This window comes from Cephus cinctus, unplaced genomic scaffold (assembly GCF_000341935.2).
Source record: "Cephus cinctus unplaced genomic scaffold, Ccin1 Ccin1_scaffold0921, whole genome shotgun sequence".
NCBI classification, from domain to species: Eukaryota; Metazoa; Arthropoda; class Insecta; order Hymenoptera; family Cephidae; genus Cephus; species Cephus cinctus.
Genome location: NW_014333493.1, coordinates 285,301 through 304,333, shown reverse-complemented (window position 1 = coordinate 304,333; position 19,033 = coordinate 285,301). Strand labels below are relative to the sequence as shown.

The 19,033-nt window shown below is 39.2% G+C and overlaps 2 protein-coding genes and 1 long non-coding RNA gene across 8 annotated transcripts in view; 2 read left to right on the top strand and 1 right to left on the bottom strand.

Annotated features, from left to right (window-relative positions):
* The first annotated feature begins 1,490 nt into the window (after positions 1–1,490).
* LOC107271190 (tripartite motif-containing protein 2) lies at positions 1,491–12,796 on the top strand. 6 transcript variants are annotated; one of them, XM_015746880.2, is made up of 13 exons: positions 1,522–1,645; positions 3,643–4,413; positions 5,397–5,559; positions 5,691–5,864; positions 5,946–6,149; positions 6,254–6,502; positions 6,585–6,771; positions 6,850–7,286; positions 7,449–7,631; positions 7,731–7,838; positions 7,935–8,073; positions 8,215–8,541; positions 8,584–12,796. In XM_015746880.2, the coding sequence occupies exons 2-12, from the start codon at positions 4,388–4,390 to the stop codon at positions 8,451–8,453; spliced, it is 2,109 nt and encodes a 702-aa protein (XP_015602366.1). In that variant the 5' UTR covers positions 1,522–1,645; positions 3,643–4,387; the 3' UTR covers positions 8,454–8,541; positions 8,584–12,796. The 6 variants fall into 6 exon arrangements, with proteins under 6 accessions (XP_015602368.1, XP_015602366.1, XP_015602367.1 ...); XM_015746881.2 differs by having other exon boundaries at positions 1,557–1,645; positions 3,704–4,413; XM_015746882.2 differs by lacking the exon at positions 3,643–4,413 and having other exon boundaries at positions 1,491–1,645.
* LOC112494867 lies at positions 1,679–3,614 on the bottom strand. The gene is made up of 6 exons (XR_003060760.1): positions 3,432–3,614; positions 3,114–3,311; positions 2,876–2,997; positions 2,680–2,798; positions 2,503–2,620; positions 1,679–2,388 (listed from the first exon to the last, which is right to left on the bottom strand). It is a non-coding gene; the product is annotated as an uncharacterized LOC112494867 (long non-coding RNA).
* A 4,163-nt stretch (positions 12,797–16,959) lies between the features above and the next one.
* The window catches only part of LOC107271182 (heparan sulfate glucosamine 3-O-sulfotransferase 1), a 45,398-nt gene continuing 43,324 nt past the window's right edge, over positions 16,960–19,033 (top strand). The window contains exon 1 of the mRNA XM_015746874.2: positions 16,960–17,398. The gene's annotated coding sequence lies outside the window, so the exon portion shown is untranslated. The remainder of the gene's footprint in view (positions 17,399–19,033) is intronic.

Below are 19,033 nucleotides of genomic sequence, written 5' to 3'. Positions count from 1 at the left end.
CCATAAGCAAAGAAAGGAAGTCTTGGTGGTCAGCATTGTTCCATTTATAGTCTGCCATTCTCATATACACTTATTCCATCAATAAATTGTTACTTAATACATTGCTCACGTACCACAGTACCAAAAAGGACAACTGATCACATTATGACACGTAGGAGAAGTCAAACAGAGCCATAATAAATTCCGCTTGTAAAAGATGGCACGTAGAATTTAACAGCTGAAAAATTAATAACACAAATTCAATTGATTTTAAAGTTATAAGACAGCAGACTTTGTATGTTCGGTCCATAATGCTAAGAATTGTATTACAATTTTTTATGATTTAATATTGATCTTATCATAGAATCTATAGGTTAAATTCCATTAAGCTCAATAGATCCCGTAGAATCAGGACACTCTTTCCTTACAGAGGTTTTCTTAGCATCGACTGACAGAGTAATATTATAGGGGCGCTCGCGCACCCTCCAGTTCTACTCCGACTTCGGAGCGAATGGCCGCGCAGAGCTTGACAAGTTAACCCAACATAGCCCGAGTGTCTTAGAAATCGAGCAAAATATGAATATTTTTCTGTTTACGTGACAAACTCGTGATTATTGCAACATGCGAGAACGATATAATCGTTATATAAAAAACTGATCGTAAGAGTAAAAGACGTTGACATTAAACGCAGCAAATTTCCATGTCGGTCGAGTGTCGGAGTGACCCAAATCTGTACGCGCATGCTTTAAAGTGCACTGGCAACACAGGAAGAGTCTAGATATTTGAACAAAGCCATACGTTTCTACAAATTCAAAGGAATGTCAAAACTACTAATAAGTATCATCGACCTGGTCAAGAATAATTGGAATGGACAGCCGCAATGCCACCTGGCGGAACGTGAAACAAAACGAGATCAATATTAGAATATTTTTTCTTACTCCTTCAAGTACGTCAACCTCTCAGAAAACAGCAAACAACCTGGAGTGTCGTACTCGCTGACAGTTAAAAAAAAATATGTGAATATTCTAATCCCATTTTTGAATCTCAATATCTATCAACGACTCACCCTTAGAGTATTGGGTCTTGCGCAAAGGATCGAACTTGAGGGGTTGGTTGCGTGTAGATGGATCAGATGTTTTCTTTGTGTCAACAAACAAGTCTCCACTCGAGGCCTTTGTTCTGTGTCCCTCCGGAGAAATAGCATCAGGCCCATTATCCATAAGGACTCACGCCACTCATACTTCTCATCGAGTGCTGAGTATCCGATGAAGAACTTCAGGAAGGGTACAAATAAATTCTCACGAGGGTGGAAGATCATTTTTACAGAACGGTAATAAAATGTGGGGTGCTCCGTCAGTGTGTTGACCCCAGACTCTCCATATTGACGTTCTAAAAATCATGCTGCGTCGCAATAATAAAATAATACAGTAATACCGAAAGCTATAAACGTGCAGTGAAGAACGTCAAGACCAATGTAAAAGCGCAATAACAATTTAAAGATACAGTGTAAATATTGAAAAGATAAATTCTTAAGGTGAATATCACAAATCGGAATTGAGTTTATATTCAACGTATAATATTAATCGAGTCTACGCTTCGCGTATGAGTACTGATCTACGTACGTAGATCTTATCGACGGAGTCTTCATGAGCTGCTGTCCCTTTATGTAAGTGCAATTTTTGTAATTCAAAGCGGAAACGATTAGCTCTATTAAAAAATTCTAAAAAGGCAATCATGAAGGTAACAAAACGTAGAGCAATCGTTTGACCAATTTCAGACAATGACTAGTGAACCGATTGCTATACCATTGAAACCTGATTTATAATGCTCAACAATAGGAAGTGGAGCATTATTATAACGATACACCCTGAAGTCGGTACAGAGTTTCGCTATTTGCATTGTGTAATGACATTATGAAAGTACGTTAGAAGGGAGAAGGGCTTCCGTAATCTGGCACTGCACGAAAAGACCTTTTGCACCTTGAGAATCGTATGTCATACTGGTTGCACGATGCGGATGCGGTAATAAAGGGGAGAATAAAAAAAAAAGACATTGCACCTGTTCCCTTAATAATAAATTAGAATGCACTTCCTAACTATACGTGTACTAATTGACAATGAGAGGGAAACGAAATTATTACTTTAGCAGATCGCCAGTTTCCAGCTTGAACCAGTGAGATATTATTTGTAATTTTCATAGCAAAATATAGGTTAGGAATGAGTTTTTTTTCTCTTACGTATTTTATCACTCTTCCTTGTACGTGAATACACTCGCTTACAATGGAGGAAAGTGATGATTCATGACTCGAAATAAATGAATGCTACTTATGACTGCATCTTGGATGTAGTGGATTGATGTATTCTCTGTCTAGACTGGACCAAACCAGTTGAAAGGTTACGACCTTTGAATCTATTAGAATTAGAGACTATTAAATCCTACTAGCTCAAAATCTTTAAGACGCAAATAAAATATTTATAAAAAGATTGATGAATTTGTTTAGTCACATATCGCAGCTATACATACGTTTTTTTTTTTTCACTTCTTACTATGACTAAACGTAAGTTGTTGGGACGTCAAGAATTTCTAGACACCATGGGGTCCCTCAAGGCGTCTTTTAGGAGTAGAGAAAAAAGGTTGCCATCTGAACAAGAGACGGGTTTAGAATATTTTTTTTAACGCTCCATTAGCGTACACATTTACCTTCTTTAGCCTTGAATAAACAGAACCAGTTGAGAGATTACTAACTCTGGTTCCAATGGTCTAGAGGTACTTGAAAATTCTCAGCAGTGTAATGTAATCGAGATGCAAACAGTGGATACCTTGAGAAAAAGAGCCGTAAGGTGTTTTACAGTCAAGCGTGGAATACTATAAAAGAATGGTAAGACTGCATCCGTACATTCCGTTAACCGAATTGCGTATCGGCGCATATAGTCATCATTTTGAGGTTATCGCCCTTCCAAATGTTTTTCCGCCGGCGACATTTTATTTTTAGTATTCCGACCGCAAAAGCCAAATTGCCTGCAGGAAAGTTCAGAAAGATTTATGGATGCACTGTAGATTCTTGTAATAAACCTAAATGTATATATATCTGATTTTATGTATACATATATCTGTAGGTGCAAAGCATAACGTACACTGATATACTTTATAAAAGAGTTCATGAGTTCAGAGTAATATTACATCCTGAGAACGTTTCACGAGTGAAGTAGAATGGGATCGTGTTTCGTGGTAATTAGGGTCAAAGGTCCTTGCATAAATCAAGCGAGAAAAATGACGCCGAAGCCTTGCAAAACGTGGTTGTTCTCGAAAAGATGAGTGATATTCATTAGAAACTAAAATAAAAACAAATTAAATTACTTCGAACAATGTATAAATAATGAAGCAAAGGCAGAGTAATATTACGATCACATTTGGTTTCTACCATCTCATAAGAATTTCTTATTGAAGCATACCATTAATTTATGATAAATAAATGTCAAGTGAGCAATCTGGAATTTTAGACGATAAAGTTCCACTGGTGGTACTGGTACAAGAAATTGACAAAAATCCTATCCGACGGATAGAATTCCATAGTAAAAGTTGTGCAAGAAGTTGCGCCTTGACTGGGGGAGACTGCGCAGTAGAGTTCTCTACTGTTTACTTCTCTTTTTTTCGTATACACAGCTACCCGGTTGGCGGCGACTACACCTACCTAACCTTCCTCTTCTTGGTGTATATTTCACAGGCAGAATATACTAACCTCGCGCCAATGGCGCGGTCGAGCAGCTGTGAGACACTGTGAAACGTGAGAGGCAAGTCGCTGCACTCGCTGGCCGTCCGTCGTCGTCGTTGGTATTGTGCATTCTGTATTATAAAATGGAGCCACCACAGCGGGTATCCGGAGACAGCGCGTCTCTGTAAGGCTCCGTTGCGGATACAGTATCCCTTGTGAATGTAAACGAGAAGAGGATCGTGTTCGCGTAGTGCATCTTCTATGAGAAAAACAGAAGAAGCGCAATGATCGACGTTCCGAATCGTCGTGAGCGAATGAAATGACGTATGTACGGATTATACGAGTTACGCGTGTTTAATAAAATTCCTATGGGTTTTATCGTGTTTGTTATTGTTTTCTCTTGTTTTTTTCTTGTTGTAAAAATTCAACAGTGATACCGGCTGGAATTCATTGTAGAAAAAATAAAGTTGGAAGGATATCGTGAAACATCGCGCATGCCTTTGTGTTTACTCGTGTGTCTTCCACTCGAGGAAAGAAGAAAGAATTAGAGGAAAAAAATAAGAGAACACCTTTCTGTGCATCGTTCTCAGTGTACGCTGCCGTTATTGTCACTGGGATCTTCGATTGAATCTCGTATTGTTGTTCTTCATTGTTCTTCGGGATAATATACGTATATTGTACGTCTTCTATTCTACTATGGAGGCTTTACGACTGGCTATACAGTAAGTTTTGCTTTTCCAGCAGAAGTGGTTTATTTTTGTGCTATATTCGGTACCTTCGATTTGGAAGACTGACGTTGAGTTAGAATTATTCGGCCTCTGCGATGTATCAGGAAAGTACGGATGTGTAATTGGCACGTGTTTTATGTCTGTTTGTAATTATGTGTTGATAATTTTTCGCGCTTTTTTTTTTTGGTTGTTTTAAGCAACTGTGACGTGATGGAGACACTCGCGAATTCTTGGTGACATTTTGTGGTCTTTCATTCTTTCCACAATTTTTTGTTATCGTGCCAAATGTTTTGTTAGGTGATATATTTACTCAGGAAGAGAGGCGGAGGGGGATTTTATATAAATTTTTTAAAAATATTTGGAAATGCTTTGGTATCGAGTTAAAGTCTTTGTACTCGTTGAGACTTATTTATTCGCACGCATATTTGCGGGTTCTTGACCCGCGCGATTGATTTTCGCACAAAGATAATACGAGAACACATTTGTTATTTGCGCTGATTTCATTTAGTACTAAGACTTTTTCTTTAGTTTCTTCCTCTCAATGTTTCATAAGAATAAACATATATTCACAATTTTGGAATTAATATCATCTATAGTATACGCAAAATGTAATTTATAACCTATGCAATAAAATATAAAAGAATGAATTATATTAAATTAATGAACGTTTCTTAAGAATCCTGTCCTTTTAGTGTGAAGTTTTACAATGAGTGTAATTTAATTATTTTAACTGCACATATTTGTTAAAGATAATGATGATGCGTACATGGTGTTGATATGTGATTTAGGTCTATGAAAAAAATACCTCACATATTAAATAAACTATTAAGCTAATGATATTTGTTACAAACATATATTTGATATCCAATAAACAAGATTTGTAACAGTGCTACTAATAGTGTTACTCGATTGCTATGTTAGACATGCTTATAAAACTCATTTAAATTTTTATTCAAATTCTTATGAACTTGTTACAGGACGCGACTAGGGGAGAGGATGGTCAGCATGAGCTCGATGCTCGTGGAAACAGTGAGCATTAACTATGAGGATTTCAACGAAAGTTTTCTCACATGTGGAACTTGCCTCTGTGTTTATGACGGCAGTGAACACATACCCAAGTTATTGCCATGTTCTCACACGGTATGTAAAACGTCTTGTATATTTCATGATAACCACATTAGCAGCACCATAACAGATGTATACTAAAGGGCAATCAACTGTAAACACATGTATCAAGAGTAATTCATGAGTATCACCCTGTATGTACGCAGGTGTGTCTGCACTGCCTCACAAGAATCGCCGCATCGCAGACTCGTGAGGCTGGTGCATTTCGATGCCCTATTTGTCGTGAGCTAATAACAATCCCTCGTGGTGGTGTTCCTGCTTTGCCACCTAGTTTCTTAGTGAACCAACTACTTGATCTTATGTCAAGACAACGACGAGAGGTATTTCAAATTTCACAAATTTTTTAATAACTTCGTGATGTACTTGACAAGCTCATCGATACATACATTTTTTCCTTACAGGTCATTCCAAAATGCTCGGTACACATAAATCAGGAATTGCTGTTCTGCGAAACATGTGACACAGTCTTCTGTACAGTGTGTACAGGTGGTAGTCATGCAGGAACATCTCCAGGCTGCACCGAACACACTATCATCCCATTTAGTATTGCAATTAAAAGAATGTCTGAAATATTACTATACAAAGCTAACGAGTGTATATCCAAGGTGAGGCCCACGTATCGCTATCGTTTGTCCGTGCACTGTCCCTGAATAAAAAGTGCAGAAACACGAATTGTGATAAGAAGCGTTAATGTTCGCGGACTACGCAGTTGACACAGGCGCAAGAGTCGGTGGGTGCAGAACTGCGACGGTTGGAAACAGCCACGGAAAGATGCCTAAATGCAGTAGATGCGGAGTTTGCAGAAATTATCTCAAAGGTAGAGAAGCGTCGAGCTGAACTACAGGCAGCCGTCACTGCAGCAGCCAGAGACAAGAAGCACGTCCTGGAGGAACAGCATGCTCTTATAGAAGCTGAGAAAAATAAGGTTGAGCGAGAATGTGATGGCCTTCAGTATCAAGTAATCTTTCATATTCTGCTATGATAACCCTTGCATTATTAACTGTCACAATATCACTCATGAATATCCAAACCCCATAAAGGTCGAGGTGCGAAATATTACTCAACGAATTGGCAGTCTATCCGATCAACTGGATGCAGCTGTAGCTTTGAGTGAACCCAGAGAGAACGCTTTTATTACTGCTGAATTCAATCATAACGAGGCCTTGATGGAATTTGAACGTGCTCTTAGTATATTCGGACGAGTACGTTCTAGTACTACATTACCAGGTACATGAGAGTCATAATAAAATGTATAATACAATTTATTCTCATATCATTGGCATATTACACATATCATGTTCCCAGGTCTGTGTCGAGCCAGACTCAAGGATCCTGCGGTGGCCAAGTTACAAGCAACCGTCGTCGTCGAGACAGTCGACTACCATGGCCATCCTAGGAATGCAGGGGGAGATCCAATAGGCGCCGAACTGACCCTAGCTGACAGTATCAATACTGATAATCAGAGTACTTCCATCGAGACAGAGATTAAAGACTTGGAAGATGGTAGCTACGAGGTCCTCTTTCGACCACCATCCGCAAGCCGTTACGTGCTGAAGTTATCTGTCTTTGAAAGACCCATCAAGGACTATCCGGTATTTTTTGACGCGACCGAGCATAACGAACCTGTAAAAATTTATGGAAGACGTGGACACGGAAAAGATGAATTTCATCAACCAGTTGCCGTCGCGGTGGATGACGACAATATGATTTACGTCGTAGACACAGGCAACTCTCGCATCAAGGTGATACACTTTAGACTCTTCTGCTCACTATGATCTTCTTAAAATATTGACTATGTCATTACTATGAGAATATTCAAATATTGAAATACTGATTAGATACCTAGTATTCTATTAGAAATTGTACATAACTCCCATACCATTCTTGTATTGATTTTTGTTAAGGTATTGGATGATAATTTGGAATTTCAAAGGCACATTACCAACGAAGGTCTCGATGGACGTAGTTGTACTGGAATTGCTGTATCTGAACAAGGACTGGTAATCGTCAATTGGAGGACGCGTACAGTCACAGAAATGACCTCGCTGGGTGACACCATTCGTTCCTTTTCTCACAATGCGTTCCAGGTTAGGATAATATCAGAGTTGTTTCTACGTAAAAGATATCTCATATATTTCTACAGTGATTTCTCACAATATTCATCCATCATCTTTAATACAATTTAGGAACCTATTGATATCGCTGTGGATAGAAGTTACGGACACGTACTGGTAGCAGACAATGGCCAGTGCTGTGTATTCGTATTCGATTGTGACGGCAAAATCCTCTTTCAGGTTAGATTTATTTCCATTAATTAAATTCTATCGCGAGTAGATTATTTATCATACTAATCTATTAATATTTCACGTCTTTCGTGTATTCTGTTTCAGGTGGGCAAACGTAGTATGTTTAAACTAATAAGCTCCGTGACTATAGGACCAGCTGGTGAGATTCTGGTTGCTGATTCGCGAATTCAAGTATTTTCTGCTAAAGGGGACTTTTCGGAAGAGATTTACGCGGAAGGAAAAGGTGAGTTTTGTTGATATAATATAAATGAACATGAATAATATATTTTCTCTTCGTATTGTCTTGAATACTTTAGTTTATTATTTAATTCTATTTGTGTACCGTGAGAGAAAATATTCCTAAGCGCTAATAATCGTTCAACAGGTAAGGGTAGGTACGGCGGGATAGCAGTAGATCCAGATGGCCGAATACTAGGCTCTCGCAGCGATAAGGGCCGCAGTGTTATTCAAGTATTGAAACTCGGTGGGGGTGCTATTCTCACGGAAATTGATTCTCACAGCTCGAAGTTGAGACGTCCTTCAGGTATTGCCGTATTACCTGACAATCATTTGGTCGTGGTCGATCTCGGTAATGATTGCATTAAAAAATATAGATACTGGTAAAACGTTACCGGTAGCTACAAAAAGTCGGAATGACGTGAGCCAAGGGAAAGATTTATAATATTTTCTGAGCAATGCAAAAACTTGTTTATTTTTTTTTTTTTTTTTTTTTTTTTTTTTTTTTTTTTTTTTTTTTTTTTTTTTTTACTATGCACTGTGCTTGCTTTTTGTCTCACTCAAAGCAACGAATTTTGATTCTCTTTTTATTGTGATTAAGTATTGCGAATCGTTCCAAACGAAAATCGTTGATGGGCGTCGTGAAATTTTTCGTTGACTGCGTAAAAGGCCATACTTAAAGTTTCTCTTTTTTTATGGAATTTTAATAAGTGTTTAGGACTTCTTAAACGGAACGATTATCCACTGGCGTAACTGTGAGCTTGTCACATGCGATGTGAAATTCTGCGACTTTTATAAATTCAGTGAGAACGTGTTTACACGTAACAAGGGATGAAAATATTGACTGTCGCAAACAAGAAATAAGAGTCAGTGTTTCTATGTAATGTGATTCGATCGTAACCAAGAATTGACACAGCTACTTCTTCGGATCGTCAGGCTGTAAATTAAATTAACTGGACGTAAAAGGATGAAATTGTCAAATTGCGTATTTCTCTCTTTAAGTTGTGCGTCCTGACTATCCGTAAATAATCCCAAATGTCATCGCGCTTAAGTTAATCTATCCTTTAGGTAGATTGCGAATTGATTATTTATTTGCGAATCTGCCCTAATGAAAACGTATGTGCGAGCAAGGGAAGGCGCACCAGTTTTTCATAAACAATTCAAATTTAATTAATTGCTAAACACGTACACAATGCATACGTCCTAACTAATTGCCCAAAGCAAAGGTATCTTATAATTGCATACAAATTTTATTTTTCTTGCATACACTCATTCCTGTAATGGATTACGAATAATTGAAGCATAGCTATCACAAGAAAGTTCACTGCCCTACTTAATTTCTGTCTTGTAAGAAATATGAAGTTACCACTTTTTATAGCTGGCAGCAGGATTAATCTTATTTATTAATTAAATACTGGTGCTGAGGTAAACTAGTGAATTTCTTAATGCATCAAGACAAAAAATAAGTGGATATTCTCCAATCGACTGCATTAAAATCAAAAATCTTTTTTTATTTTCTTTAAAAAAATCTTACTTATTGTTCCTACTATTCTCAGAAAAAAAGTGAGCACATATACAATTAATTGTCAATATCCCTCGTGTTCCAATCGTAGGATTTGAACGTTTGTTCTGGGCGAAAAATGCCTAAGCTTATGTAAGATTCACCATTGTCACTTACATATATCTGATGGCGACATAGTTATAAAACGAAAATAATGTGTTCCGTAAAAGGGCGTACATAGAGAATACTATGTGTTGAATAGGCGTTTCAAAAGTGTCAGTCCTAGATATAAAATTTTTCATAGTGAAAAACTACAAAAAAAAAAGCTATCAGTAGAAATTAATTCAGAAATTACTGTACTGCCATACGTGTAACAGATTTGAGTTTCTTTCGTAAATCGTCAAGTCACGTTTTCCGTAACAGTTTGATCCAATGTTGATAGAACAAAGAAAGAAAAGTTAATCGACAAGAAGCTCGAGGCGACTCGCGGCATTGTATTCGCTAAGTAGCGCGCCGTTTATGAAACACGCTGTAGTGTCTTGGACGTGATCCCTGAACACAAGAGATAAGTTATTGTAATATAGAACGGATTATTCGATGAGAGTATAGTATAAGAATTGTATATATATTTTTTCAGTATTATCGTCTAGCGAAAATTCCTCTGTAAAGAAAAGAAAAGAAAAGAAAAAAAAGGCGTACAGTGGCAAATCTTGATAAAAGTGACAGTACGTTGTACGTGCCGTTATTAATAAGAGCAACCTAAAGGAGAGCCGTGCAAAAAAATATGTATTCTAGACCGGACGACGTAAGGCGGGATTGATTCATGAATTAAAAATATATGTAAATACATAATTAGTTATTGCGTATCACGTACGAGATTGCGTTACTAGTCCTAAAACATGAAGATTACGCAAAACAGTCAAGAAAATGCCTTTGACGTCCGTCGCTAGTATATCTTTAGAATAGAAGAACGTAGGACTCAATGTAAACTCGATACGTCGCTCAAATGAAATTTTGTCATCGCGAAAGCACGTACGATATTACTTTTCTTTAGGCCGCTGATAAGGCTCGAACTATTTTTCAGTATATCGGCAAAGTCTTACTTAATTTGTTGCGTTTAATTAATGCTTGTTTAACGTTTTCGTTTACATCCTTTTTTTTTTATCTTGTTATCATTTTTATAACCGAAGCGTCCTGAAATTACCAACCGTCGTTTGTTCGGTATCTTTCAACTATGAAAATCCTGTATACCGCGTACTTGGCAAAAGTCGTAATTGTTTGACGTGGTTATTGTATTGTCACTCTCAAGATATGCGATCGCCGTGTACAGTACGTGTTACGTTAAGTCGTATTACTACATTGTCGCATAATATTATATCAGGCTGTTGTGAAGTAACTGTAAGAAAGAGCAAAGGACGAAGAAAGGCAAGAATAGTTTATCGTGTTAAATCGAGAGCCAAAGTCCATTGTTTGTTACTTTTAAGTGTCTCGTCCACAACGCGTTTATCACACGGACAATAAACGATTAGATATTCCAATTTACCTCGTTTATCATTGACGATCGATAAATCGCGTAATTCGATAGATTGTGAATTTATTAAGCGACTCGAATCATTTCCTAGATGATTTCCGACTTGAGGTAATTGGAAGTTGTTCAAAAGCTCGCACCGTTCTGTTTTCTGCCTGCTTGTCACACTCTGTTTAGTTGATCGTTGAACAGCAAATGTTAAGAATTTTAGTTGATTCTTGCTGAACCATCCCGTTTCTTTTGTACACTCGTCATTCAGATTAGACGTACCATAGAATATATTGTTTACGTTTCAGTCGCAGAGCTTTCATTAAACTGTACTCGACCCGTGGAAACAATTGTAACATATCAATTTATCAAAATCGGGACTCGACCGAGGCCTTGGTACGAGGCAATGTTACGTTGATAATATTTCCATGTTTTGCATAGCCATTAATTGTTTTCTGACGGTATATAATTATCTAGAGATATGCCACTTGTATGACGTTTGAATTATTAATCAAATGGAATGTGCGCAAACCGACCTTAACACGCTTAGTATTAAACTAAGTAAATTCCTCTCGATTATATTTCTAATCTAGAATTAATTTAATCATCCTCCATGACATTAAGATGATCGATCGTTCTTAAAATGCATTAATTCACAATATCCCTGTAATCGACACACAAATTTGATCAAAATAATTCTATTTCTTTTTGTCATAGGTTATCTTACTTAACAAAAATAATTAGGCGATATGCTAATGTCCTTTTTTTTTTGTAATCACTACTGCGATTGTAGGCTATACATATCTTTTGATTCTGCTTATACACTATTTTACACGCGTTGCTGGGTTTGAGAATTTTTTTTTAAAACTAAAATTAAGTAACATTGTTTCGTACTTGCTCGAGTCAGCCTATTTTTAAAAATATTTTTTAATCCCATGTTATTATCAATCATCCACGGTAAATGATTAATCGAATCGATTGCAAGTGGATGAAAATATTTTCGTTTTTCATGAGTGCTATAGGAAGTTGCCTTTTTGCATTTTATATCTTGTCTATTCTTGACACTACATTCCTATGAGATTCTTTGCAAGGTGATCCTTTAACCTAACGCAGTAATCTAACGTGTTATTAGCATAACATAAATTAATTGGGTACGTCTAACAATGCATAAACAAATGAATCACGCTTCGCAGTTAACAATGCTAATAATTATATATATTATTGCAGCGCACTTAGAGAGAATTCACCGTGCAAAGTACCTACATCGATTCCTAATAATGCGTTGTATGTAACCGTTGTTGGGTTATTGTACCGATTTCGAAGCTACAGTTTGTTTCACATTCAATCTCTTTCGCACTGTTTCTGTAAGAAAAGGAAAAATGGTAAATGGTAAATTCGAGAGACATCAATTCGCTCAGCTTGATGCTTGATACCACTTTTCATAATACATATATCAGATAAGAAGAGAATTGTCTTTATCATTATCAGTCAGTATCATTATTTTGATTGGCCGACAGAAAGTGGAGTACGAAAGTATCGATCTGATCGAATCCTCGACTGATGAATTCGCCCTACTTATTGATATTCTATAATCTAGTCATATTCTTATCAATACTTTCGATCGTTTACTGTAAAGTAGCTTTACGTTTAATAATCGTGTGTTGTATAAAGGATACTTTGTAAATAAACTGAAGCTTCATTCGATATTACGTACATCGTAGTTAATCCGTAATAGTTTGCTGTTTCGAACGTTGGAAGTAAAAAATTGAGAAATAACAACTTTATTGTTCTTTGCGATAAGGTACGTATGATATTAGAACAATATTTCTTTACAGTCTTGATTACTAACAATACAATTATGGTCCGTATACCTAAAACACGAATTTCGTGTAGATAATAAATACAGTTTTCCACAACGATCCATCCCACTCACGATTTCTTACCCGCAATTGTGATGTTCCCCGTAAAAATGCAATTTAAAAGAACCGCCATAAGATTTATACAGCCACCGATATCCCCATAGAATAAAAAGCGAATCTGGTTGTGATATTCATATCATAAAGCATTGAAAAAAAATTCTACGTCCCTTTACAATCTTTTATACCCCGTCAATTCTAATTTACAGAATTCAAATATTCCTATACGTCACGCACGCTGTACACAGGTATAACGAATATGATGACGTTACTAGCATCATGACTATACAACGAAAAAGGAGCACCCGGGACAAGTCCTACGTAGGCACACAAAAGACGTCACGACGCAGAATGACGAGGAGAGGTTAAAAGGGACCCACTATCAGCAAGTGCGAGGGGGATGGAGTACGATCAGGATCTTGACGTACGTAGGAGGATGAAGAGTTGCTGGAGTGTAGCGAAATGATGGGTAGACGCAGGGGGTAGGAGAGTGTCCGGGGAGGTAGAGGTATGTCGACGTACGTATAGTATACGATATACGTATACTGGCGTAAGGGTCCGGGATATATGCTTGGTACGGCCCTGGGATGAGTCTGCCAGGGCGCCAGGATGGGATTGTGTGTTGCGTGGTGGTCGACGCTTATCGATTCGCGCCGTCGTGAGGAATGAAGTTGCTGCTGGCTGGTATAAGCCGTAGTTTGTCGTGGGCAGGTACATACGTACTGAGGTACGTAGTATCTATATGCGTATGGTACGGTATGTATACACATGCATCTATAGTATATACAGGCACCGGAGTATGACCAGGAAAAGGACGTACAGAGAGAGATACATACGTGAAGAAGTTTTACGAGATTTTCCTCGGAGTTGGTATAAGAAACGAGTGACAGGCTTGGTTTTCAATTTCGATTCGGTATTATTCGATGAAAAGTGACAGTCCCAATGGACATTAATTTTTGAACGACAACATGAGAACTTACCGTCATTTTCGTAGAGGATGCGGTGCGAAATAACGATACGAATATACTTGATTGTGTTGCTGGATGATTATTCTTTATATGGAATGTTTCTTTTCTGGTAGCTGACCCTATTGTTATTTTCATTTAACGACTGCGTTAAATCGATTCTCGAAATTATACGTCAGTCAACTCGTTCGTGAATTCTTTATGTTATTGCTGCTGGGGAAACGAGCGATATTTCTTGCGGCGCTGTCTTTGCTTCAGGATGCGATCAATCGTGCTGCTAACTTTGTTTTTTTTTTCCTTCTTCTCTCGCTCGTTTCTTTAACTCTCGCTACATCGTGGAAGTTTAGAGCAGCGCGATAAATATTTCTCTGGGCGAAACGATGCTGTCAGCTACCAACGGAACATCCTTAGACACTCAGCGACGCCTGCGGATTGTAAAAGTACTATCGCGCGTGGAATTTTTAAGTCTCTCGTAGGCGTTCTGATAATTTGAAAATATTACCACAGTACGTATCGTCCCGGCGACTCTTGTGTATTGTAAACAGGTATGAATGCAGACTTACGTAATAAAACGTGACTGTCTGGTTTTTACACGCGTGTAAAATTCGCCCACGGCTGATTGACCATTAAAACCTTTACCTCTGTGGTTGCTTAACCTTTAATAATAAAGCGTTGTAAATTCTCATTTCTCTCTCTCTCTCTCTCTCTCTCTCTCTCTCTCTCTCTCTCGCTCGTTCCACACGTAAAAATTCACAGACAGCCATTATGTGCATTTTGGATAACGCAGTGAAGATTCTATTTTAATTTTATTCGCTTTTGAGCCACACGACGTTACAACGAGGCTGACTTGTATATTTGATTTTCGCGCTCTTTACACGTCCAGTCCGTGTCTCGAGCCGCGTTCACATGAGGTCCCACTGAAAATCATGTTGCGTATTCTCCGTGTTCAAAGACATAACAAAACTAATGTGCTGTGCTTTCCTTTGACGTCCTTTACACGATTTGCATAATGCATGTTTGCCCGCGAGATTACGTCCCAGCCATTTCCCGACCCGACGCTCATAAAGTAACCGATCGTTTCAGCCGTAGCGGAGTAATTGAAAAACGTGGCCCCGTTACGAAACGGAATACTCGTATCGCGGACAAAAAAATGCACGGTAAAACGCTCGACCTTTCGTCGAACCGTTGGCTGCCTCACTGAAATTGGTGTCTGTACCAGAGTAGTTGAAGGGAGGGGGGGGGAGTGAAAGAGAAAGGGGTAACGACGTAAGTAGTTTTGTTCTTTAGTTGGTCAGACAGTGTAATATATATATATATATATCTTATACTTAACACCGAAAGACGATAAGATGAGAATATTATTTTACAAAAAATATTTCTTAATCCCAATCTCCTAATCACGGCAATTAATATTAAATCTAAATAAACGAAGGAATAACTTATTTATTTACTAAAAAAAAAAAAACTAAACGTTGATGATCGAATTAACCCTATTTCAAGTCGCAATGACGTATAACCCGGGTTACCCAGTAGGACTAGATCTGGCAGCTATAATTGTCTATCAATTTGGTAAAAAAAAAAAAAAGAACGCAGGACGAAGGAATAGGATGCCAAACTGAGTTAACCCACGTCAAGAAATTTCGACAAAATGGCAAGCGCGTTGTCAGCCAGTTAAATTTTAGATTTGCGAAATTTCCATGGAAATAAAAAAGCATTCTTCCGGGTCTCTTCTCCTGCGTTCCGCGTTACCCTTCGCTCTTATTTTTCCTTTCCCCTGACTCTTGCTGTCCCTCCGTCTGCCCCTAGCCCCCCCCCACCCTTCCCACAAGCTCACCTTTCTTACGGGTCTGAAAAAATGTCTTTCCAACGGCACGTCGTACATATCAAAGAAGCGAAAGAACTCTTTGAGAAACGAGCATAGAGCGCGCTGTGATCGAGCGGCAATTCTGCGAAATGAAAGCGTCTCTCCACGGCGACCAATACAATATCTCCCCATAACGGGGAAAATCCTTGGAAGGTAAAAAAGTTTAGCTTTATGATATTCCGTCCCCATATCGCAGAGGTATTAAGCTAAATCCTATAGATTTACCGATATCAGATATCAGGGAGTTTTTTTAAAAGACAAAAAAGAAAGTTTTGTATCTTACACAACGCCTACTTGACATCGTGACGTGCGTGCATTTACCTTGCATTACCAATTACAATAACGGAATCGATACCCCTTCAGTCCTACGCGTAACGTCGATAAGGACGTGATTGATCGATCACGGTATTACCCTCAGTGTAAAAAAAGTAAAACATAAAATTCTGAGGAATAAAAAATATTTTATTAAAAAAAAAAAACCCCATAACATACCGAACCATTTGAAGTATCGTATCTACAGTCCGTCATAACCGTCATAATTTTGAGTCAAAGATCGAATGACGTCATATAAACACAAGGTATTTATCTTCAAGGCATCTTTTCCCTAGCAAGAAAAAACTGTACCTCCCCTTTCACATAACCTCAAAATTCCCCGTAGGAGAAGCCGAAGCTGAAGTGCCCTACGAAGAAGAAGAGAGCACATAACACGGAAGACGAAGGATAACGTTAGACACAGAGAGGGTGATTGTGCCGTAAGAGGTTAGGGGTGCCATGGAAGAAGATAGGAGGGACAAGGGGTAGCAGGAAGCGAAGGACGAGGTAGGGGTCTCTATATAGGTAGGGATGATGGTTCGTGGGCGACTGAGCTGTAGGTGGCAGTGGTGAAGCCTTGGGTAGAGTCGGTGGATGCCTTGGGGGTACGGGATGCAGGTACCAAGAGCACGAAGCATATCGAGAGAGAAGGAGGAAGAGAGACAGAGAGTGGGGAGGGGGAGGGGGTTACCGTAGCGCGAGAGAGGGAGAAGGTGGTAGGGGTTCGTGTAGGAGGACCCTGACCGGGGAGAGGGGGAGATCGGGTGGGGGTGGAGAATACGCGAGTAAGAGAGGATCCCGCCAGTTCTTCAGCGAAGCCCGAATAGGCGAGGCCGGCCCTGTCCTCGCGGCCGTGGTCATCATTATTATTATACACACACCATTCGACCAGAACCATAAGCTCGCGCTTCTGGTTTTCCCATTTGGTTCTCGTTTGTGCCGTTTGGATCGGTAGTCTCGTTCTCCTCTCTTCGGTCGTAAATAAATACATCGCGTACGTTACGTGTCTTCGGTGTTCCTGTTTAACCCGCGTACAAAGAACTGTCGCGCGATACGAACGTTCCCCTTGACGACTGATCATCAGGTTTCATCCCTTATATTGATACCAGTGCTTTTTACTGTACAACTGTGCGCGACTACGTACCTGGAACCACCCTTTATTCTCTTGTACGGAGAGAGCGGGGGTCGCAACTGGAGAGAGAAGAAGGAGTCACGGTGTCCGCGGTCTACTAACCTGACCTTGGGTCGGCCTGACCAGGTAACGAGACGTTTTATTTGGCATGTTTTTTTTTTACCCATTTTGAAAAGTTTCCCTTTCTAGGGATACGTTACACGCGCATCTTTGTAATCTTTATCTGGGGCAAAATCCAAAATCCCCTCTTGTCAGGGTTTACCCCATTTTCGAGAATTCCTTGCGGCATTCCTGCTCAGTGGTTGACCTTAACTACTTTGATCTGCACTGATCCTACTCACTCGTACAAACCTGGAATTAATTTTTTGGTTTTGTCAATATTGACAACTGTCAAAAATTTCATTGCTAAATATCAATGACAGATCACGCGCGTCATATACTTAAGGCCCAGTGCGTGGCTGTCTCGCGAATCTGGGTACGTAGCAAGGTTTTAAAATACCAACCCTTTATTCGTACTGGTCAAACGTAATATCCATTGGCTTATTGATCAATCACGAAAACTTGTCACTGACGTTTGTCATTATCATATTCGTGTATGTCCCGATCGAAGGCGTCGGGTTTCTTCTATTAATGGATAATGATAAGATTCCTTGGACGATGTGTATCGACTATAGGCATACGTGACGAAAGCTTATTTGGTGTAGAGGAAGTGGCTGGTATACCCGTAAAGCATACATAAGTAGACGGCATCACCCACGCACGAGGCAAAAGCTCTCGTAACTCATTCGAGTATTACGCGTCTATAGTAACGGGGCAAGATCCTTTATTCCCATTGGCGTTTGCCGGAGTGACGTCACGCCGAAGAAGTACCTGCCATTCTGGTATATACAAATATTTGAGTATTTACGCGAAAGCACTCCGGGATGTTTAGAAGCGAAGCTGAAGCGCCTGAATTTCTTATACTCGTCAATCCTATTTTTGCACTTTGCCACTTCGCCCGTATACCTGGGTAACAAAGAAATTGTGATTATACTATGGCTTACGGCAGATATACGATGAAAGTCAATGGGGAATGCGTATATAAGTGTATCGCAGGTAAATTGACTTTGCGATTACGGTAGTAATAATAATAATATTAATGACGATGACTATGACGGGCGTCGAGAGGGTATTTAGTAGGATTGTTAAGTGTCAATGAAAATGTATGTATATATACGTATACATGGAACGTAGAATTTGAATGAAGTCCAATACGCGTAATCCCCTAGCTAATTCCTGACGGAGCACTGATTTACTGATATAAGGGTTGGTTGGCTCAATAACCGGTTGGATGACTGACGGAGCTTTGGTGAAAAACAAAGGCGGGAAAATTGAATTTACCTTCGCGTTACCTCGGTAGCGCGTAATTACAAGGAAGTCGGAGTTTGATTTTTTTTTGTCTTTTTTGATAATTTTTGTTTCCATTATCATACGTCACTTTACCGTCGTCATCCGGCGCATCTCGCATACGCGCGATCGTTTTCTTCTCATCTTGTAAAGCCATTCTCGTCTTGGTCTCTTTTGTTTCTTTCGCCGCGGCGAACCGAGGAATCCGACGTCGCAAAAATCACCGTGTCGTCATCACGACGCCTGGCAATCGCGTCGCGACGAGAGACTCTCCTCGGGCTATGGTCGTATCCTCGCTTTGCTCTTTTTCTTTCATTAGCGGTTCCTTGAACTTTAACCCTCTGGCAGGTTTGATGGAGCGTGACCCCCCCCCCC